Raw genomic sequence first — 24060 nt, forward strand, 5'->3', positions numbered from 1 at the left:
ACGATATTTAATCACTGATCACGACACACTAAATGTACCGTGTGTCGATAACGACGCCATCTTAGACTTGTTCTTGTTATTTCGATCATTCATGATGTGTATTCTGCACTAGATAACGATAAAGAAATAAGAATGGTTTTCTGTGACATTAGCAAAGCTTTCGGCTGTGTTTGGTTCTTCTTTGTTAACTATCTGGTTTTGGAATTTGGGGTTCACTAGTATATTAGTTTGAAAAATAATCTTAGAAATCGTAAACACAGAGTTGTAATTAATGGTAAAAGTTAGAATTGGTCAAACATCAAGGCTGGGGTTCCCCAAGGTTCCATATTAGGCCCTCTTCTCTTTCTTAATTGTAAAATGTATACATACTACCTTTAAGTTATTTGCAGATGACACTTCCTAGTGCGCCATCATCGCGTCTTCATGAATCAGTGCCGTGAGTCTAAATAATGACTTAAGAAAATCCATGAATAGTCCAAGAGATGGTTGATTAAGTTTAATTCTGCTTAAACAGAAACCGTACTAATATATATAGGAAAACTATCACCCCTTCTTCATCCTCATCTTGCCATGAATAATAGAGTAATTACTGAAGTTTCATCACATAAACATTTCGGTTACGATCACATCAGTAATAATCTGCAAAACTTGGCCGTCGTTGCCTATAACTTATCAACACAGTTATAGGTTTAAGCCAATGTGATGCCATTGGTTCCTCTCCTTTTAAACTTGTAAGAGCATAAATGGGTACGCACATTCTTTTCAATGTATCATTCAATTTGCGATTTGCGACTACATGGACACTAGGAATTTTTAATTTCTTATTAATTTTATTTTTTTTCCGCCAATAGGTTCCAGGTTGTTTCTCTCTTAGAAACCGGATACTTATGAAACTTCACACGAGTGTTAGTATATGTACTATATGTAGATGTGCGTAACGCGTTCCATTTTCTGATCGGTCATCAAATATGACCGAAACATTTATGGGTGTGCGCCAAGGTGTCCCTGTGTCTATTACATTACCTATTACATGCTTAATTTGCCCTAAAGCACATAAAAATAGAATAATCATTAATTAAAAAAATCCGAAATCCTAACTCTATGTATTGTGAGTCAGATATCAATCGACGATATTTTAAACATTTTTCTTTGGTCGACAGAACGAATCGTAATCTCCGGATTTAATATGACCTTTTTAAGTTATTAGAAACTTATGTACTTCCGGTTTGCAGATGGCGGATTTTTCAACTTCCAAACAGGCCTATTTCTGTCATCATGATGTATGGAAGTTCAAATATGTCTCTTTTACTTGCGCATGTTAATGTCATACATATTTGCCTTTTGCCATTTTAAACTATGTTATAACCGACCAGAATTTATATTCAACTGTTTTGTTGCTGTGAGTCCGAGTCGTAACTTGACGTAAGTTTGAATGTCGAAATGTGTTTCAGCCTGTCATCGTTGATGTTTTATGCACATGTGTTTGGATCACTTTACTCTCAGATGATGATGCTGTTACAAAAAAACCCACACCAATTCAACTTGATAAAACTTAGCTTGGATTACGTATATTTGTGTGACCCACTAGTACTAGAAACTTATAATTATTGGGTGGGGTTTGCTTGTCAGTGCCATTTTAACATGTACTGGGGCAGATGTACTGTCACTGGCGCATATCTGGCCAAATATAGCTATATATATATATATATATATAGCCAGATGTGCCGGTGCTCCAGTAGCTGTTAAGTTACATACATATATATATATATATACACCGTATATGTAAATGTATTATATATATCTCTTTCTATGAAAGCCATCTTCCTTTTCTAAGAATGTACTCTTCCGTAGAATGTAATCACTACAATTTGATCACTACAATTCACTACATAATGATGACACATATTTTAATCAATGGCAAGAATAGTCCAAAATGTCTTTGACTACATAATTATAATGTATCTCGATCATGATCATTGTAAAATGTTTCTGATAGGGCAATAATAAACTTTTCATTCATTTTAATGCATTCTTCATTATTGTAGATATACCAATGATTGCTGTTTGAAAAAAAGGAACTCGTCAAAGAAGAAATGAACAATTCTATTGGCTTCTATATTCATTGAAAGAGAAAATTTGATATCATGACTTCAAACCGACGTGATGATGTTGATTTGGCTGTGATGTTACACAAATGGGCCATGGAAGAGATGCGTTACCGCCCACAGGGTGTTGGTGTACGACAGCCTAATGTAGATGAATTCAAGGAGTAAGAAAGTTGTATACTGTACAGTAGTTCCCTTATTATACAATTTACTTCTTCAAATGAATGTGAACAAGCTAAGCTTAAGGAACAAACTAATGATCACTCGATGAAATGTTGGGTAATTATTATAAGACATTGGCAGATACAGTAGAATATGAGACATGGCTCATTAATATATACAGGCAATGAAAAGTGCTGAAATTGTGAAAAGTGCTTCAAAAGGCCTAGAAACTTGCTGGAATTTGTTTAATATTTTTTAAAATAATATTTGGATCCTTTCTATTTTAGACTGTTCCAAAGTATTGTGTTGATTAAAATTCTAATTTGAATTTGTTCTGATTCATTTTAGTTTGGGAAAAATAATTATATCCAAAGTGAAACAAACAGAAAATCTCTGACTCATTCTTCTGAAAATTGTACCCAGAAACATGTTTGAAGTTTATCCTGCCGGAAAACCTGTACCATGTCTGACTAATTTAACATTGGGTCTGTTGGGCCCCTAAAAAGCCCTGCATATGTTGTTTTTTTAATCTTTTTTTCAAAATTCATATTCTTAGATTTAGATCATTCTTTCTAGTATTGTTACAGTTAATAAAAAATCTATTCATTGTAGTACCATTATTGCATTATATTTTTCATGTAGGTTTCGTGGTTAGGATTGATAAAACAAATAGCTGGTATTACTACATATCAAATATATAATGATTTGTTTAATTTTCTTTCAGCATATGTCGTGGTCAGATGAAAGATATATGGAAGTTTGTTACATCTCATGTCTACAGTGCACAGTAAGTCTCTAAGTTGTTCAAATTAGCTGCACATGCATATCTAATGGGATAATTACAGTCCTAAAAAAAGTAAAAGTTATCTCCCTTCACCAGTCTTGTAAATTGACTAAGTGACGTGTCATTCTGTGACAGCACAGTTTAAAGCACTAGTATACAAACCTGATGTAAATTTATGTTTTTGTACATGTAAGTTAGTTAAGCATTGACTGAGACAGAATTTCGAAAAGAAAACACTTATTTCTTTTGTTTTAGTTTAATCTGATAAATCTGTCATCTCAAATACATTTAATTTCTAAGCATGGTTGATTTGAGGAAATAGGACCCATACTTGGGTATTATATACTTGGGGATCTAAGTTCAACACGTTCCTGGTTTGATGTTATCATTATCTGCAGGCAGCCTGGTGGTAATTTTGAATCTATCAAACTTGAAATTATTACATGTGCCATAATATAATTGATGCATTTGATATATACAATTCAGTATGTACCAGGTGTCCAAGACAAAACTCAACATACATGATGAGGTACTTTCAGTAAGGAAAATGTTATGAAATATTTGTACCGTAAAACAGTCATACCTCATAACAATTTGGCGTAAATACTAATTTTATTGTAAGACGGAATTTTACATTGGGCATTGCGAATGTAATATATAATTATAAAGGTAAACTTTCCATTATCTGAAGGAAAATTAGATTTAAACAGTGTTAGCTATTGACTATTTGACTACAGTATGTTTGATCACAAACATTTATACTGGTTATTTGCATTAATGCTGCATTTGGGCATCTTATATAATAAAACTTGCATTCCTCATTTCCTTTTTTTTCAGAACTGTTAAAGAAGTACAAGGCAATTTAACTTTGTATCCTTGGAAATGCAAACACAGGCTAGTATTTACTGTAGTACATTTTTAGTTCGATTTTTTTAGCATCAAGTAACATTTTACATTTATAAAAGATAATTTTCAAGTAAACAGTGAAGAAAATGTAAAAGTGAGAATATACATCATAGAAATAAAACTATACAGTCATCAGTGTACATTATAGGAGAGATATTTAAGTTCAAATATTAAACTATTACATGATTTGATATAAAAATTAATTATTAGTACTAATTATAAGCCAGACTGTTCATTGGTAACGTTTCCAAAGAGATTTCCCTATATTTGCAGGAATTCCATTAATTTGTACAATCGCAAAGAACGTATTGCAGTGTAATACTCGTTCGTATATTGTTGAGTTACAAACAGAAATGATGTGTGTATCTGGAACACAGAATTCAGCTTTTCAGAAATCAATAAAAATGCTGTCAAGTTATAGCTAGATAATACAATTTCAGTGTGGTTATAGAATTTTAAGAAAAAAAACTTGTTTGTGTTACCTAGACTACATGTTTGTATAATAAAATTTGTAAAATTGGTGACATTATTCGCCATGGGAATAGTAAAGATGCAGTAAGCGTTGAAATTACTGGGTTTCCTTTACTGAACATCAGAAAAGGAAGAAAAAAGAGGACATATAAAGTCCGTTTCAAATCTGATGAGAAATATGATAGCCAGAGGCAGACCTTATTGGATAGAAGGGCTCGACTAGCAGGGGAGGCCACTAACATCATCACAGATCTAAGTCACTTAGAGAATGACTTAAGAAGACAACAACAAGAACTCGCAGACACACGTAAGTGTACTGTTATATACCTAATAACAATTTCGTGTCTATTCTGCTTATTCTTATGGGATTTGGAAATGTACTCTATGACAAATATAGGGAAATCACATTGTGGCATATGGCGGGGCATATGATGTCACAATCAGATTACAGGATTATATTATAACATCACGATCAGAAGCCTGCGTAGCTGGGAAAACATTGACATCGTCCGATAATACCTGAGTGGGTTGCAAGCATCTGATCATTTCAAGAAACTGTCTTATAGTCAAACGTAAATGGGGATCGAGATCAAGTCCGTTTGGACTGGTTGGAACATGGCGATCGCTGAAATCTGCATCCGCACCTTTATCTGTGATAGCCAGCTGATGCGGTACGTGACAGTCAGGTGACAAAACAATGCAGAGCACAACGGTGGTGTCCTGTCGGTATCATCTAATCTATTTCGATTTGTTAGTCCAATTATCATCCACAGTCCGACATTTAATTGTAAAATGAATTGAATATCTTCACAACCTGTTTCCTTTTTTTGAGAAGCCATGTAAGAAGCCATAATTATGATATGAATGAATGAATAAATAACCGACAGAGGTGATAAATGGTAAATTGTATTCAGATGTTAATTAATAAATTGATTAGACACACATACTATACGTAATTACAACATCTAAGACTGACCCCCAGGGCTGAGTCAACTGTGAAATCAACGATATATAGGTAACTTTCTTCGATGGAGCGAGGTGGTGTTGTTGGGGGCAAACAAAGGGGTATTTGAACGACTGTTCTCAAAACATTGTGGCATATGGCGGTTGCATTTAAATGTGTGGAAATCGGTTCTGACAAAATTGATGACGGTATGCAAGTTTGGCGGTACAATGGGTGGCGATACATCAAGGTTATACTGTACATGTATATATATACCTTTTAACAGTGGAGATCCAGGGTTTCTGGTGCAGTCTGCCAAGCTGGAAATTATATATTTATTTTAGATGCTGAATCTACTGTTGATTTGATCACGTCTTTATGTTAATTTCCAAAACAGAGAGAACCTATGTCCTGGCTTGTTCAGCATTAACTGGTCTACAAAGGAAGTCGGCTCTCCTTCAGACCTTCAACCAACAGGGCCAGAATACCAGTCACATGTACGAGGAGTATTGTCGCAGAATCAACAGCCGCATACAGCACGTCACCAGCAGAGCAAAGTAGGAAATCATTTTCTCTCATTTCCGCGTGTGTAAGATAGAGCTGTCCATGGTAAGAAAGGGGTGTAGGAAATTTCTGTCTCACCACATTTCTTGTGACATGAGGTCAGAATGACGTGACGTCTCGAATTTAGAAAACACTGATGCCGCAATGCGTTAAAGGCAACGTGGTGAAATTAAAAACTTTTCTGCACAAATTCTGTTTGCAAATATAGGGTATGCTAAATCTCGTTTTTGTTAAAAAAGCTGAGGGGAAAAATTGAAATTTTCAAAATGGTAGCCAGTCAAAATGCATTTTCATGGTTTCTTAGCTGATTCTGGTGGTTAAAATGAGAGAAAAATGCTCTTCTATGCCCAAGGGTATAAGATAGGTAGATTCCTCACTTCTAATGTCAGCATTTATCACAGTACAAATGATGCTCAACGACTACCAACTGATTACAAAAAAAAAGAAGGCTGCCTTTCACGACGCAATCCATTCCCTTCATCACAACAACAACAACTGTACAGACAAAGAGATAGAGTTAGTTCTCAAAACGTGTGCAAGTCTGACAGGAAAAGCTTTAGTCAAGAACTCCAATTTCTGTGTCCCAAAATTCACTGCTAAATGTTTTCATTGACAGAAAAGCTTCAGAGTCAGATGAATACTATAGCCGAAAGCATAGCTCTACTGATGAGGACCACTACAGCAACATGCCAGCATTGGAGACAAGATGCAGTGTAAGTCAGTTAAGCTTTTACAGGTGATCTATATGATTTAAGTTATATTGTTTTCTATGGTCTTGTTGATAAAAAGATTGCTCTATTTGAAGTTTCTGTCTTACTGTAGATGGCATCAGCTAGACCACAATTAATCCTACTATATGTCGTCACTACCAAAAAAAATAAAAATAAAAATATTTAGAACTTTGGGCAGGGTCTGGCTCCTATTTCCTATTGTATATCTATTCGATCTGAACCTACAGTGAGCTGGAAAGTATCTCATGACTGGCATTTAAGAGAGATAATTTCATTTAAATGATACGACCCTGTATGTATAGGTGAAAATACCAAAATTCACAAAACATCAATGTGCAAGCCTCATCACTCATTGTGTCCTGCTGCGAATACAAACTTGAAAACTGTGTCAAAACCTTTAATCACTCGAATAGATATTGTTGAACAATTCTATGTAAAAAAAAAAAATATCTTTCATAGATCAGACAGGAAAAAATATTTAGTAACTGACATGAAATGCCTTTATGCACTACATTCATGTACAACGACCTGGAAGTGTATTTGTTGTCTGAGGCCTAGATATGCTTTTACCCTGTTAAATTACTGAAAACACAGGAATCGACACATTTAAGTGAACGAGGTGGCATGGGGTGGCTGGGGTTCATCAAGGTTCTTTTTAGGTCTGTTGATAGGACCCATTCCTAATTGCCCAATTAGCGTCTTTAAAATTCACAATTTGGAAATCTAAACAAATAATATAAATGCATATATATAGGATCTTAAATGTGTTTTCATTTCATATGAGATTTTATGAAACGAGTCTGAGGAGTTTTTATTTTTGCGATCCTTGGCGAGCAAAAATTATAACTTCGAGACACGTTTCATGAAAGCTCATATGAAATGAAAACAAATTTAAGATACTTTTTATCACACAACTCAGAAAACTTACATTTTGACAGGTTTTAAAGCCAAAACGTAGAGGGCATAATCAAACGGAGACAGCCATTTTGTTGCGCCATTCACAATTTATGACGTCACGTTATTGTCCATATTATGGCATCACAATCAATTTCTGACCGGCACAGTCAATGAAAAGCGCTCCAGGCTATATTACACTAGTGACATATGTAAAAATATTACAGGGGCAAATTCACTGGATAACAGGCCGATTATGTGATAAATTTAAATAAATTCCTACAGATTGACTGAGTTCTCAAAATGCCGCTTACCAGGTATGTACGTGTAGGAAAGACAGAATGATCACTTTGTCATAAAGACAGGCTTTGATAAAAGTTAAGACAATCTAATTCCATGTATTCAGAGTTGTTATAATGTTAATACAAAATTTCCAAAATGGCTATTAATTATCTAAATGATGTTTTCCCAATTTCATCCCAGGGTCCGTTTCCCAAAATCACTGATAATAAACCCTGAAGTGGGGGCAACATTTGACAAAAAGGCAAGGTTTTCTCATTTTATCCATCTAAAAATATCAAGAAATACTGTCCTTTTTTGTTGTTGTTGTTTTTTGTTATACTGAAAAATTTCTGTTTGTATAATCAATTTAAAGTTCAAGACAAGTAAATAAAGATTATCAGACTGGTTCGTGATGACCACCATGTTAATTATTGTTTTCCAGAAAAAGGTGCGGGAAACGTGTGATTCCGTAGGATTGTTTCTGAACACACTTCTGCAGGGTGCTTTTGATACAGAAAAAACGGCCATGTAAGTTATTTTATATATCTATTCCGTCTTTGCGTATTGCATAGTTATCTTCTCTTGTGAGCAGGTGACAGTAACGTCGCCAATTTTTGAGAAAACAACGTAATTTTCTGACACACAAACCAATGACGTAACAATCAATACCTGCTCACAAGAGAAGATAACTCTGCAATACGCAAAGACGGAATAGAGCATATCAACTTTTATTTCAGAGCTGCAATACATGTCAAACATATCCAAAATGTAGATATAATTGCCTCTTAGTAAGTCTTAAAGAAAATTCCGTTATATTTAAGAGCATTCTATTGCATATATATTGATATTTTTTTTTCTTTTTTCTTCTATTTTTTAGAAAGATTTTGACATGTTGAGCACATCCCAGTGTCAAAAAAAGTCGTCTTTTTGAAAGAAAAACACAAACAATAAAAAAATCCTTTTAACCAAAAGAAAAATCTTAAGCTAAAACGTTTTAAAGGCATTTGTATCACTCTGAAATCTTTTATAAAATATGTTGATTGTTTAATTTCTAGACAGCGCAAGAAGGAATTGTTATGGAGCGAAGTGGAGACCGTTCTACGGGAGTTCTCTGTACAACAGACCTTCTCCTCCTTACTGGTGAACACACAGGAGTCTAGCTTCTCTCTCCGTGACAAGACCAGCTCTATTGATCTCCGTAAGGATGCAGAGCGCTTACGGTAAGACTTCTCAGGAAAGGAATTTAAACCAATGGGATTTATTGCACAGGTTTGGCATAGAGCCTTTTATTTTTTCTAGTCTACATGTATGAATGCCAACTGAAATTTATTTTGTATATTATATCTACACTGTATTTTCATTGATATAACATAGACTTAGTCATCAAATATTAAAAAGAAATGTTCAAAATACATTAGTAGCAATGTTTTGAACTGTGTATGGGAAATAGAATATTAATCACGTATAGCCCTTCGGATTGATTTTCATTATTGCAAGTTTTTAGTATAGAACCTTGTTGATGTCAGAAATATTTGCATATTTGTTCTCAAAAAAAGTCTATGAAAATAACAATCTGAACAATTTTTCAGTTTCAAATATGAGAAGCCAGGAGAAATGACCAACCTTTCCTCTCCACCATCCTTGTTACAAAGTGTCCACCAACTGTTAGAGGTAAGTGATCACCGTTGTTACAGAGCGTCCACCAAGTGTTAGAGGTAAGTGATCAACCCTGTTACAGAGCGTCCACCATCTGTTAGAGGTAAGTGATCAACCCTGTTACAGAGCGTCCACCGACTGTTAGAGGTAAGTGATCAACCCTGTTACAGAGCGTCCAACTGTTAGTCGGAAGTGATCACCCCTGTTACAGAGCATACACCAGCTGTTAGAGGTAAGTGATCTCCCCTGTTACAAAGCGTCCACCAACTTTTAGAGGTAAGTGATCATCCCTGTTACAGAGCGTCCAACTGTTAGAGGTAATTTATCAGCCCTGTTACAGAGCGTCCCCCAACTGTTAGAGGTAAGTTACAGAGCGTCCAACTGTTAGTCGGAAGTGATCACCCCTGTTACAGATCGTCCACCGACTGTTAGAGGTAAGTGATTTCCCCTGTAACAGAGCGTCCGCCAACTGTTAGAGGTAAGTTACAGAGCGTCCAACTGTTAGAGGTAATTTATCAGCCCTGTTACAGAGCGTCCCCCAACTGTTAGAGGTAAGTTACAGAGCGTCCAACTGTTAGTCGGAAGTGATCACCCCTGTTACAGAGCGTCAACCAACTGTTAGAGGTAAGTCATCACCCTTGTTACAGAGCATACACCAGCTGTTAGAGGTAAGTGATCTCCCCTGTTACAAAGCGTCCACCAACTTTTAGAGGTAAGTGATCATCCCTGTTATAGATAGTTCACCAACTGTTAGAGATAAGTGATCACCCCTGTTACAAAGCAAACACCAACTGTTAGAGGTAATTTATCAGCCCTGTTACAGAGCGTCTACCAACTGTTAGAGGTAAGTCATCACCCATGTTACAAAGCGTCCACCAACTGTTAGGGGTAAGTGATCACCCCTGTAACAGAGCGTCCACCAACTATTAGAGGCAAGTGATCACCCCTGTAACAGATCGTCCACCAACTGCTAGAGGTAAGTGATCACCCATGTTACAGAGCGTCCACCACCTGTTAGAGGTAAGTGATCCCCCTTGTTACAGAGCGGCCCCCAACTGGTAGAGGTAAGTGATCACCCATGTTACAGAGCGTCCACCACCTGTTAGAGGTAAGTGATCCCCCCTGTTAGAGCGTCCACCAACTGTTTGAGGTAAGTGATCACCCCTGGTACAGATCGTCCACCAACTGTTAGAGTTAAGTGATCACCCCTGTTACGTAGCGTCCACCAACTGTTAGGGGTAAGTGATCACCCCTGTCACAAAGCGTCCACCAACTGTTAGAAGTAAGTGATCACCCCTGTTGCAGAGCGTCCACTAACTGTTAGAGGTAAGTGATCGCCCCTGTTACAGAGCGTCCACCGACTGTTAGAGGTAAGTGATCCCCCTTGTTACAGAGCGGCCACCAACTGTTAGAGGTAAGCGATCACCCCTGTTACAGAGCATACACCAACTGTTAGAGGCAAGTGATCACCCCTGTAACAGAGCGTCCGCCAACTGTTAGAGGTAAGTAATCACCCCTCTTACAAAGCACCCACCAACTGCTAGAGGTAAGTGATCACCCATGTTACAGAGCGTCCACCAAGTGTTAGAGGTAAGTGATCACGCCTGTAACAGAGCGTCCCCCAACTGTTAGAGGTAAGTTATCCCCCTTGTTACAGAGCGTCCCCCAACTGTTAGAGGTAAGTTATCCCCCTTGTTACAGAGCGGCCCCCAACTGGTAGAGGTAAGTGATCACCCCTTCATTATTGCAAGTTTTTAGTATAGAACCTTGTTGATGTCAGAAATATTTGCATATTTGTTCTCAAAAAAAGTCTATGAAAATAACAATCTGAACAATTTTTCAGTTTCAAATACGAGAAGCCAGGAGAAATGACCAGCCTTTCCTCTCCACCATCCTTGTTACAAAGTGTCCAACAAATGTTAGAGGTAAGTGATCATCCCTGTTATAGATAGTTCACCAACTGTTAGAGGTAAATGATCACCCCTGTTACAAAGCGCCCACCAACTGTTAGAGGTAAATGATCACCCCTGTTACAAAACACCCACCAACTGTTAGAGGTAAATGATCACCCCTGTTACAAAGCGCCCACCAACTGTTAGAGGTAATTTATCAGCCCTGTTACAGAGCGTCCACCAACTGTTAGAGGTAAGTGATCATCCCTGTTACAGATAGTTCACCAACTGTTAGAGGTAAGTGATCACCCCTGTTACAAAGCGTCCACCAACTGTTAGAGGTAAGTGATCACCCCTGTTACAGAGCGTCCACCAACTGTTAGAGATAAGTGATCACCCCTGCTACAAATTGTTACTATACATCAAGGAATTATATACAACAAAATGCTCAATTCAGTATTATATAGACTTTTACAGAATATGCTTCTATCATGATAGGATGCATATATATGTATGTGGTTGGTAGCACTAAAGTATCTTACCAGTCTTTAAAAAAATGCAATTATTCAGATGTCTAAATTGATGTCTTAAGCAAATAAATATGATTACATTGTTATGTACTTGATATTTATGTCTTGGTTTTGCCCCTGTTCTAGTGATTTTCTTATGTTGAACCTAAATCCTAGGCAGGTTCAGGGAATACGATAGACCTGCTGTATCACACTGCATAACCCCCTAATGGGGTTTTATGAGGGCCCGCGACCCTGTAGAATAGGGGATACATTTTTTCTTCATCCTTTGTACATTGAAGAAACTAAGAACAAACCTGCTTTATCCCATTGCATGCAAATCGTTGGCGGCAACTAATGTAGGTTTCTGTGTAGAATCTGAGGGTTTTCTTTATGTGTCTTTAGATTTACTAATTAGGGGACATCGAAAAGACCAAAATTGACCGGTTGTCCCCACTGCAATACTTTGGATCTTTTTCTTTTCCTACCTTTTTGCACTTTTTCTTTATTTTTCATCTAGTGTTTTTCTGGTGGAGTAGCAACCAGCCTTCATAGGATCGTGGCTGTTGCCAGGTTGTTAAACCCTGATCAAAAGCAAAAAAAGAAAATATGTTCATTTGTAAATGACTGTTTATGAAAAAGAAATGAGTCTATATGTGTTCAAAGACTGATTTAATGGCTTTCATAACAAGAAATTAACACAAGATTTTATAATCATGCACTTTCACAAAAATATTGCAATTGATACCTAAAATGTAGAAGAAGTCAGGATCAGGGGTATATGATTTCAAATCTAAAAAACAAGCCCACAGGCAGATTTTGAAAAGTTCTAGTTCTCCAAGCGACATTTTCCTACAAAATATTAAAAACTTTCAGAAGTCCCAGCGTAAAATTTGTTTTGCCCAAGGCATTGGGGTAGTAGAATTTGACCTAGGGTGACTCTCTGAAGACATAGATGATAAAGGCAAAAAAAATATGAATTTCAAAAATTGATTGAACTTTTTGAAAATTTTTGTTAATGACACACTAAGCTTATTAATTAGAATATGAACATCTGAGGTATTATAAACATTTAAATGTTAAATGTCATTGTATGTCTTTTATAGGAAAGTCAGCTGAAACAAATCCAGAGGTTCATAGAAACTCAGAAACATGAAAATGAGACTTGGAGTTTGGACGACCAGCTAAATAATGTGAGACAGAAGATTGAAAATCAGCTACAGAAAAACTTCAAACAAACAGAAAGTCTGAAGAAGGCTAGGTAATGATAGAAATGCTTTTGCCCGACAATCAGAGTTCAGACTTAAGCTTGCTGTAATACCATCTACTGATAATACACTTTGGGAACACACAGAATATGAAACCTTCGGGAACATTTGCAGAAAAATGTATTAGTAACCCTTGACTTATATGGGTCTTGGTGCAGAGCGCTGTTGGCAACCAAAAAACTGTACCAAAACATTTTTCATTCTGAATGTATCCCTGCTGGCTCTTGCAAAACAGTGCATTGCAAATTACTTCCCTTAACCCATCCTCAAAATGGTCAATATCTGAACAAAATAAACAATGTGGACATTTGGGAACATTTATACAGACTAATAGTAAAATATCCACCCATTTTAGATGAGGGCAGATTCAACACCAAAGCAACAATTGTGATATGTAAGATATGTAAGAATTAAACAAAATGGTAGAGCAAAATTTAGCACCAGACTAATTGAAGGGTGACAATGTTAAAGGTCACTGTCGTCTGCTGTAGTGACAATGTTAAAGGTCACTGTTGTCTGCTGTAGTGACAATGTTAAAGGTCACTGTCGTCTGCTGTAGTGACCATGTTTTAGGGTCACTGTCGTCTGCTGTAGTGACAATGTTAAAGGTCACAGTCGTCTGCTGTTGTGACAATGTTAAAGGTCACAGTCGTCTGCTGTAGTGACAATGTTAACGGTCACTGTTGTCTGCTGTAGTGACAATGTTAAAGGTCACTGTTGTCTGCTGTAGTGACAATGTTAAAGGTCACAGTCGTCTGCTGTAGTGACAATGTTAAAGGTCACAGTCGTCTGCTGTAGTGACAATGTTAAAGGTCACTGTCGTCTGCTGTTGTGACAATGTTAAAGGTCACAGTGGTCTGCTGTAGTGACAATGTTAACGGTCACTGTCGTTTGCTGTAGTGACAATGTTTTAGGGTCACTGTCGTCTGCTGTAGTGACAATGTTAAAGGTCACAGTCGTCTGCTGTAGTGACAATGTTAACGGTCACTGTCGTCTTCTGTAGTGACAATGTTTAAGGGTCACTGTCGTCTGCCGTAGTGACAATGTTTAAGGTCACTGTCGTCTGCTTTAGTGACAATGTTAACGGTCACTGTTGTCTGCTGTAGTGACAATGCTTTAGGTCACTGTCGTCTGCTTTAGTGACAATGTTTTAGGGTCCCTGTCGTCTGCTGTACTGACAATGTTTTAGGTCCCTGTCGTCTGCTGTAGTGGCAATGTTTTAGGGTCACTGTCGTCTGCTGTAGTGACAATGTTAAAGGTCACTGTCGTCTGCTGTATTATTATTTTTTATATCAAAATATTGATGTGAAAGATTATAAATCAGAAACAAGTTATAATGATTAAAGTTGAAAGTGAAAAAATATTTTTACAACTTATATGTTATAAGGTTTAGTGAGATTTTCTTGTATTTTGTACTGATTAGGTTGCTGGTTGAGTACGAGTTAGAGCTGTCAGGTAAGCGAGCTGCCCTGACCTGTTGTATAGACGAGGACGAGACACTCAAGGAGAGGATTGTCAAGTCACTACGAGACAAGGACATGCTGGTAGCTAAATACCAGAAAATACAGGACTTCAGGCAGATTGCTGTGAGTCTGGGTGGTGTTGACTGAAGTTTGGGATGCAATGGCGCTTCAAAATGTGGAAAAAACCCGATTTGAATCCATTCAACCTCAAGGTTTTTTACAAGTAGGAGTAAGGGAGGGGGGGGGGGGGGGTTACTATAAACTATTAAGTTTAATGTATTTTTGACTATAATTTTCGGCTGGACCTCTGATCCTCATGCGGCACTAGTTTCAATGCTTCATGTTTGATGTGTGTACATTTGTCCCAGAAGTTTTGCTTTATAAATTATTGTCTGTGAACGTGTACCAAATTGCTACCAATACTAATTAGCATATCTCTATATTTAATCCAAAATAAACAGCCATGAGATTATATGAAATTTGTATTTTTAGGACAAGAAACAGAATTTAATCCGTGTCCTCATTAAACAGAATGCCAATGCTAAATCCAGATTGGATGAGCAACAAAGGGAGGTAAGTCTACTAGCATGCAGGATTTTTCTGCAAATTAAACAAAATCTTGAGTGACAGTCGGAGCGAAAACAGCTGTCTTATAAATATGTCTATTGTTGGATTGTAAATATTACAAAAAATTAACTACATGTATAGCTATTACCAGTCTAAGAACAGATATTTAATGCATGAAACCTTTTCATTTGAATAAGGTAGGATTTCTGCTGAGAGATATATATAGGGACACACATTCCATAACTCAACTGTATCATTTCATGCTTGAGATATTGAGTGTATTTCTATGTGTATGTGATTTGACAAACATTGTATAACAACACACAAAAACACTTACTCCCTGTATAGTAAAACGTATCTGTAATCAATATATGCCTATTAAAAGTTTTGATGAGACATGATGGTGGTAAGTGTCCTTAGATCCACACTATGATTTCTGCTTCGTAACTTGTTTTTTTATCTTGTGATTTTGATGAAAATTGGTAAAAGCATGTACAATATACAAAGTTCAAGGTTAAGATCAAAGTTGAGCAGACGTTGAATAATTGACATTTACTGCACTTTGATTGGTTGACAGCTGTTTGGCAGGGAGGGATGTATAATTAGCATTTACTGCCCTGTGATTGGTTGACAGCTGTTTGGCAGGGAGCGATGAATAATTAACATTTACTGCCCTTTGATTGGTTGACAGCTTGATTGGTTGACAGCTGCTTGGCAGGGAGGGATGTATAATTACCATTACTGCCCTGTGATTGGTTGACAGCTGTTTGGCAGGGGGGGATGTATAATTGACATTTACTGCCCTGTGATTGGTTGACAGCTGTTTGGGAGGGAGGGATGAATAATTAGCATTTACTGCCCTTTGATTGGTTGGCAGCTTGATTGGTTGACAGCTGTTTGGGAGGGAGGGATGAATAATTAGCATTTACTGCCCTTTGATTGGTTGGCAGCTTGATTGGTTGACAGCTGTTTGGTAGGGAGGGATGAATAATTAGCATTTACTGCCCTTTGATTGGTTGACAGCTGTTTGACAGGGAGGGATGTATAATTAGCATTTACTCCCCTGTGATTGGTTGACAGCTGTTTGGCAGGGGGGGATGTATAATTAGCATTTACTGCCCTGTTATTGGTTGACAGCTGTTTGGCAGGGAGCGATGAATAATTAACATTTACTGCCCATTGATTGGTTGACAGCTGTTTGGGAGGGAGGGATGAATAATTAACATTTACGGCCCTGTGATTGGTTGACAGCTGTTTGGCAGGGAGCGATGAATAATTAACATTTACTGCCCATTGATTGGTTGACAGCTGTTTGGTAGGGAGGGATGAATAATTAGCATTTACTGCCCTTTGATTGGTTGACAGCTTGATTGGTTAACAGCTGTTTGGCAGGGAGGGATGTATCATTAACATTTACTGCCCTGTGATTGATTGACAGCTGTTTGGCAGGGAGGTATGAATAATTAACATTTACTGCCCATTGATTGGTTGACAGCTGTTTGGCAGGGAGGTATGAATAATTAACATTTACTGCCCATTGATTGGTTGACAGCTGTTTGGCAGGGGGGGATGTATAATTGACATTTACTGCCCTGTGATTGGTTGACAGCTGTTTGGGAGGGAGGGATGAATAATTAGCATTTACTGCCCTTTGATTGGTTGACGGCTTGATTGGTTGACAGCTGTTTGGCAGGGGGGGATGTATAATTAGCATTTACTGCCCTGTGATTGGTTGCCAGCTGTTTGGGAGGGAGGGATGAATAATTAGCATTTACTGCCCTTTGATTGGTTGACAGCTGTTTGACAGGGAGGGATGTATAATTAGCATTTACTTCCCTGTGATTGGTTGACAGCTGTTTGGGAGGGAGGGATGAATAATTAACATTTACGGCCCTGTGATTGGTTGACAGCTGTTTGGCAGGGAGCGATGAATAATTAACATTTACTGCCCTGTGATTGGTTGACAGCTGTTTGGCAGGGAGGGATGTATATTGTTGCACCTCTGTACTCTTGTTGAATTTATTGCTACAGATTCAGCAGTACATTCAAAGATCACTTCTCTCACATCAAATTGAAACAAAGTCCTTAACTAACGGCCTTCATGGATGTATGATCAGTGAAATGGACAAGTTTGTTGGACTGACCCTTCCTTGTTTGCTCTTCTCCAAGCAGACTGACAGGTAAGTGTCTGTTTCAAATCTGTTTGTTACTGTACAATAATAGCGGTGTCACGATTCACCGTGATTGATGCACTTGTACTGCGATTATTTATGTTCGATTCGATTCACGGTATATTTTTCAAGATTTTCGATGCATCACGATCTGAATATTAGTGTATGCGGCTTCAGCCGAAACATCTGTGAGACGTTCAATTTCATTGGCTGATCTCTAAACCCTCAACCAATTGGCTGCGAGGATGCAATTTTCACTAAGCATTCATAACAAAATGGCGGACCGTCATAAGGAAATGAAAAATTGTGATGCTCCGGCAAGCGTCAAATCAAAAGTGTGGAAACACTGCAGGTTTCCGTGTATTGACTGGTTTTATATCTCATTTTGTTTATATTTTAAAATAAAGGTGTATTGAATCGAAATAATCGAATTGTGGAACAAATATCGAGATACGTATCGAATCGTAGGTAAAGTGTATCGTGACAGCTCTACTGTACATTATTTAAATTGTAGAAATAAATAAAGGTATTCGTACACCAATACAATTATTGGGTGAGGAGATCCAACGCCTGTGGGTTTGGGTCAGTCAATGTACCAGTGGGGTAATCCAAGGTGGTTCTGATGACAGTTTGCCTGAGCTAGCCACCTAAAACATGTAAACTATAACATAAGTTACATTTATGGAATCCTTGGTGTTGACACTCCATCCCTTACCTACTTGTATTATACATTGTTCTTCTTCACAGTTCTTTACAATGATTTTAATTTGTTAACATTGATAAGTGGCACTTAAAATGATTCCAAATCATTTGCATGGTCAGACTTCAATCTTTTGCATCACAGCTTTTGACATGTTAAAAACATATTAGAAATTTTAGAATTTTCACAAATGTTGAATTTTTGACTGTGCAAGCAAGATTTTTTTCTCTCCATAATTTGTGATGATTTCCTGAAAACCCACACTTTTGAAATTAATGTTTCAACAGTAGTTTAAGCACATTTGATATTCCTTAATGTGTTCAGGATGCAAATGTAGTGTGTTCCATACTCCACTAAACAAAGCTTGTGTAAACTCCACAGAGATGTACGTTCACCAAGGGATGAACATTTCTTGTTCATACTTGGAATAGAGCCCTCGTGCTACCAATATCAACGGCTGTAAGATTAACGCCGGAATCAACATGTCTAGCCCAATCAGCTTGTAAAATGATATCTCTGTGCAGTTATGTTTTGTCTTTTAATGCTTCAGTCCTTTCAAAGTTGCTGTGATGGACATGTCAATAAATCAGACAACAAACCTTGTTGCCATAGCATCCCGCCAGGCATTACACGATGTCTTCAGCTGTCTACAGTTTCCTGCCTATCTGGTACGTAATTAATGTTCGTGACTGTTTGTTTGAAAACTGTTGCACTTTTTATAGTCAAAATGTTTTCCCATTCACCTACGTATATGGGTAAATTAAGAAAACAGATAAGTTAACTTTCTGGTAGTGAAAACCATGAACTATCAGTCCAGTTCTCAAAGAAGGTCAATTTTGTTTGTAGTCAAGAGATTATTTTCATGTTTGTGTCCAGTTTGGTGGGATGTCGTGTTAGACAAGGGTTTGTTAATACTGTTGAGTAGATTGGTACACAACTGCCTTCATACTTTGATAAGAATTGTAGAACTTGTCTATCATTATTCCGTCTTTTCGTATTGCAGAGCTATTTGCTCTTGTGAGCAGGTTAACTAGATTGTTACGTCATTTGCTTGTGAGAGTAACATCACACATTTTTGAGAAAATGACGTAATTTACTCACACAAACTAATGACGTAACAATCAATACCTGCTCACAAGAGCAGATAACTCTGCAATACGAAAAGACGGAATACGTCTGTCAAAATGTTTTGATAAGACATTACGGTATGGGGAGCATCACTCACTTCATCCACTCTGGTTTCTGCAATTAACAAACTAAACAGGTAAATATCATTTAATTTTGATGAAATTTGGTACGCATGTACAATCTACTATAGTATTAGAGTTGATATAAACTCTTCGTTGTATAGCTAGGCAGTGGAGTTGCTAATATTAATGTTAGTTACTTTTTGTTGTAGGCACCAGAGTTGATAATGTCGCACTGTCTGGAGGAAAAGTTAAAATCAAAGAATATCTCGGCACAGTTGGATCACCATGACAAAATGCTCCACCATTTTGGAAGGAGGACAGGAGACAAAGATGTTGTAGAAGTCATTATAGGTAGGTGATTTTTGTCCTGCAGCACTTGTACAATCATCGAAATGTAATAAAATTAGAAAACTCTTGGTTGTGTCAAATTAACCCTTTGACAAAATGATGTATACCAGGTACATTGTTTGTTATCTGTGGTAAAATTACTGGAGAAGTAGAAATATCCAAAAGAACGCAAAGGAACCATAGCATAGACTACAAATATAACTGTAATAATATATCGATACTAAGATCAACATCTTGTTAGAGCGTGTTTATCCGGCAATAAGCCTACCAATATTTATTACAGTTAGGAAGAAATGCCAACAAAATCTTTTTCATCGTCCTGTAATAAGCCCATCCGCCTAGATGTTATTGTTGCAGATTTTAATCCTACATTGGATTATGGTCGCCTTCTAGCTTTGTGCTAGTGGGAATTTCCCTCTTGCTCAGTGGTAGATTGTCCAACTAGGAAGTACGGGATCGCGGGTTCGATCCACAGTGGAAGCACACTATTCTCTTTCCTGTTTTAATACATTACTATATACTATAATATTTTTAAAGTTTGTATAAGTAATAAGTAAACATTTTTTTTCTGTACAAGTATATAAATACCATGAGATACATACTGTATGTAAATAAAAAACCAGAGTCATTATGACATAACAAAGTTGATACATACCGGTATGTGTATTTCAATTCTTTATTATTCTTCAGTTCATTCTTGTATGTCTTGCACATGCTTACCATTTAATCTGGATATATATGAGATGTTTGTGTGTGTAGAAGAATTGCCGTGATATTTTTTTTTCTTTGAACTTAGACCTCTGTAAAGATATCAGTGAGCATGACAGGAAGCAGCTGGATAAGTTACTTCCTGTTCTTCAAGACCGAATAGAAAAATCACAGAAGTGCCTAGCTGGGGCAAGTTCTACCAAACAGACTGTTCAGGACTGGTGAGTAAATAGCTTCTTGATTTGAGCTGCATACATTGTATGCATAGCTTTTAAACTTCCCTTATTAGGAGGGAGACTCCCTCAATTTGACAAAAAATTAACCATCTCCCTCGAAACTTCCTCAAAGTCCAAACTCACACAAACTCAAAATCTACATCCTATGGTCTAATGATCTCCTTATTACTGCAGGGTGTGTGTAATGATTGTAACAGGTGTGTCTGAATCAAATGAACGCTTTTTGGAGTTATTTTGATACTTAAAAAGGGAAAGATAAAATAAATAAACCGTTTCAGTCGCATTTCACAGATTTTCTCCCTCATTCGAATTGTGGAATGAGGGAGATATCCCTCATTGGAGGTTACAGAGGTTGACACCTATGTTTATGAAAACTGCAATTATTCATTTACCATAAGTTACCATTTTATATTGTTTTAGACAGCAGTTTGTGGGTTGATATAGAATACCTTTTCTTCTGTTGGCATTGTCATGTGTGTGGTGATGTCATGGTGTAAGACAAGCTAATGACATTCAAGCAGTGGGGTTGGTAATAATAAAGGGCAATGTTTTATCACTTGCCAAAAAAAATTGTCATTTTCAGACAACATATGGGAGAAATAATTTCAAAATCATGTAGTTGTTGATTAGGAGTTCTTTAACTGGTCAAGGCTATAGAATGAAGTGTTCTAATGATAATTTTAGCAACCTTTGGATCTTGCCCCTAATTCTGCAAACTTGTAAAGAATTTATGCCCACATCTACAAATGATGAATGTGTTGGTATATAGCTTCTTCATGACAGAAAAACCTTAAAACAATCATCTGACATGTGTCTCTTCTCTAATTATGTTCCACGAAAATTTTCAGGGGAGCATATAGTTGCTGCTTTGTCCATCCATCCGTCCGTCTTTCCATCTTTCCTTTCCTGTCCGCAGCATAACTTTACCCACATTTAGGCTAGGATCACGAAACCTGGTTTGTACATCTGTCATACTAGGGCAATGTGCACGTTACTAAATTCAGGGCCAAAAGCCACTTAATTACAGAGTTATTGCCCTTTCCTAAAATGTTGTGTCCTGAGCACAACTTAAGCTAGGATCATGAATCTTGGTGTGTACATCAGTCACACTAAGTTGATGTGCACTATACCCTATTTAGGGTCTGCAGCCCCTGAATAATAGAGTTATTGCCCTTTGCTAAAATATTGTATCCAGAGCATAACTTTGCCTGCATTTAAACTAGGATCATGATCATGTTAAAATATTATTTTTCTGCTTCCAAACTCCCCATATCTTCCAAACTCCGCATTTCGTCCAAACTCCCCATTTCTTCATATGTTTACCAATACGTGTCAAATCTAACCAAATGCATACATAAGTTCTACTGATACTCTTGTTTTTTTCAGCCTCCATCCTATAAAATGGAGGTGGTTGGGGGGAATATAGTGTATATATATCTGTCCTATCTCATCGCATTTCCACGACTCTACTGACTTTATTTCTTAAAAACGTTTATACAGATGTCAAGCACAAAAATACCTCGGATGAGTTCCTATTTCAGGGTCTGAAGGTCAATACCAAGGTCACTGTTGCTATTTATGGGTCAACCATTGCTATGTGGTCAACAGATTCGTTGTCACCAGTTTACTGACTTCAGGGGGAAGGGGCATCATGTCTGACCGACATTTTATACATTTTGTAGTTTTATATGAGAACACAGATATCAGCTTGTGGCTTACAGTTTTAAGTAGCAACATGTCTTGCAAATATTCTGTGGTAATTTTAAAACTTTTTAAGCAATAACTTTCTTAATTGTATGTTTTTTCAGCTTTTAAAGTCTTAACTGGAGACATCTGTTTGAACTGATCAATCAAGAATAAATTTTAACTGAAATGATTGAGATCCATCTGCATTTTGTCAAAACTGATGCATTTAATTTGTAATTCCTTGAACTTTGTTTGAACTGCTCAACTTTAAAAGGATTGTTTCATTCTGGCTAATGATGTTTGATTCTTCTGTATGAAAGGTGGGAGCAGCCAGCCCAGTCTACTGTACCCTGGGTACTTGTGGACCAACACAACCTGCAACAGTGGCGGAATCGCTGGAATGTAGTCGTCACCAAGCTGCGACAAGCCATGCTGCAGAATATGGACCAAAGTAAAAAGTGACAAAAGTGTTCACTGTTAACGTGTTCACCCCTGAAATTTTATGATGGACTATTCAAACCTTTGAATTGGAAGAGTTCAAATGTGTCCTCGGTGAATGAGGTAATAGTGGTGCTGTTTCTGTTGGGAGACCTCTCTAACATTTTTATCATACTATCAGCTAATAGTACCCTGTTCAAATTGCTGTTTGTCCATACTCTGTCTATCCATCAGTTGTCATTAAACAATACCTGCTAATGTTATTTGTCAAGAAATACAAAACAGACATTTTTAAAATTTTGTATGTAAGTTTCTCTGATTAAAAGAACAAGATGGCCACCAGATCACCATCTTGAATTTTAAAAGGATGACATGTATCAAAACGAAGCATTCGTAACTTCACTGTAGAATGACATGTATCAAAACGAAGCATTCGTAACTTCACTGTAAATAGACATGTATCAAAACGAAGCATTCGTAACCTCACTGTAAATAGACATGTATCAAAACGAAGCATTCTAAACTTCACTGTAGAATGACGGGTATCAAAAGCAAGCATTCGTAACTTCACTGTAGAATATCATTGGGGCAAACCTTTACAAATATAATTCTTTCATAGTGTTAAATTGGTGACAGCAGGTTGATGCTGTACTACCAGCCAGAAAGGAGCATATATATTCAGTTATCAAATGTAACAATATGCCTATCGCTAAAGCTAAAATGAACATATAAATATATGAGAGCTTTGATTTCTATTTTGTTTTTACTTTTAAGATTCTTATTATGTCAAGTGCCAGTGTTACGCATGTAACTAGCACTGGGAATTGTGCTTGTTTAGCTGTCACATGTGATTACAAAAGAGAAAAAAAAAATGATGTGTGTGCTTTGGTTGTCAATGTTATCCTCATTTCTGATGTCATTTGTTATGGATCGAAACATTAAATGAATAGATAAAGGTCATTGCGTGTTGGGCTATTTATTCTGCCTGGATTTTCCGATCGTAGGGAGATGAAGAGAAATAAGTAAAATTTACATGTATCATATTGCTGTATAGGTTATCTTGGCTGAAAGATAGAGTGAAATTTCACCGCAGTGAAATAGCCACACTTCTTGATCAAACCTGCTGCATTTTTAAGAGAATTTAAATGAATAAACAAGAGGCCCAGAGGGCCTGTATCGCTCACCTGAATATGTTTAAAATAATTGATATGAAGTAAAGATATAGCACTCCGTGGTAGGTGCTGTAAGTACATATGAAATTTCAGAAAGATCCATCCAGCACTTGAGATAGAGCGAGAACAAACTTCAAACAGAGTCCAATCCCTATGGCCCTAGGGGGTCATACCCACCAATTATACAAAATTGAGTCCCCTTGACCCAAGGATG

General features: G+C 37.1%; 1 protein-coding gene across 2 annotated transcripts; it reads left to right on the plus strand.

The window, feature by feature from the left end:
- Window positions 1–1220: 1220 nt before the first annotated feature.
- Window positions 1221–23634, plus strand: LOC110443902 (AUGMIN subunit 5-like). 2 transcript variants are annotated; one of them, XM_021488359.1, is made up of 18 exons: window positions 1221–1422; window positions 2046–2269; window positions 2992–3054; window positions 3889–3921; window positions 4554–4735; window positions 5769–5928; window positions 6552–6648; window positions 8285–8370; window positions 8898–9062; window positions 9432–9513; window positions 13006–13160; window positions 14591–14753; window positions 15123–15203; window positions 17229–17377; window positions 18619–18736; window positions 19468–19609; window positions 20403–20535; window positions 22557–23634. In XM_021488359.1, exons 2-18 carry the CDS (start codon window positions 2145–2147, stop codon window positions 22696–22698), a joined length of 2076 nt encoding a protein of 691 aa, XP_021344034.1. In that variant the 5' UTR covers window positions 1221–1422; window positions 2046–2144; the 3' UTR covers window positions 22699–23634. The 2 variants fall into 2 exon arrangements, with proteins under 2 accessions (XP_021344034.1, XP_021344035.1); XM_021488360.1 differs by having other exon boundaries at window positions 1226–1280.
- The last annotated feature ends 426 nt before the right edge of the window (window positions 23635–24060 follow it).

This window comes from Mizuhopecten yessoensis, unplaced genomic scaffold (genome assembly GCF_002113885.1).
Source record: "Mizuhopecten yessoensis strain PY_sf001 unplaced genomic scaffold, ASM211388v2 scaffold716361, whole genome shotgun sequence".
NCBI classification, from domain to species: domain Eukaryota; kingdom Metazoa; phylum Mollusca; class Bivalvia; order Pectinida; family Pectinidae; genus Mizuhopecten; species Mizuhopecten yessoensis.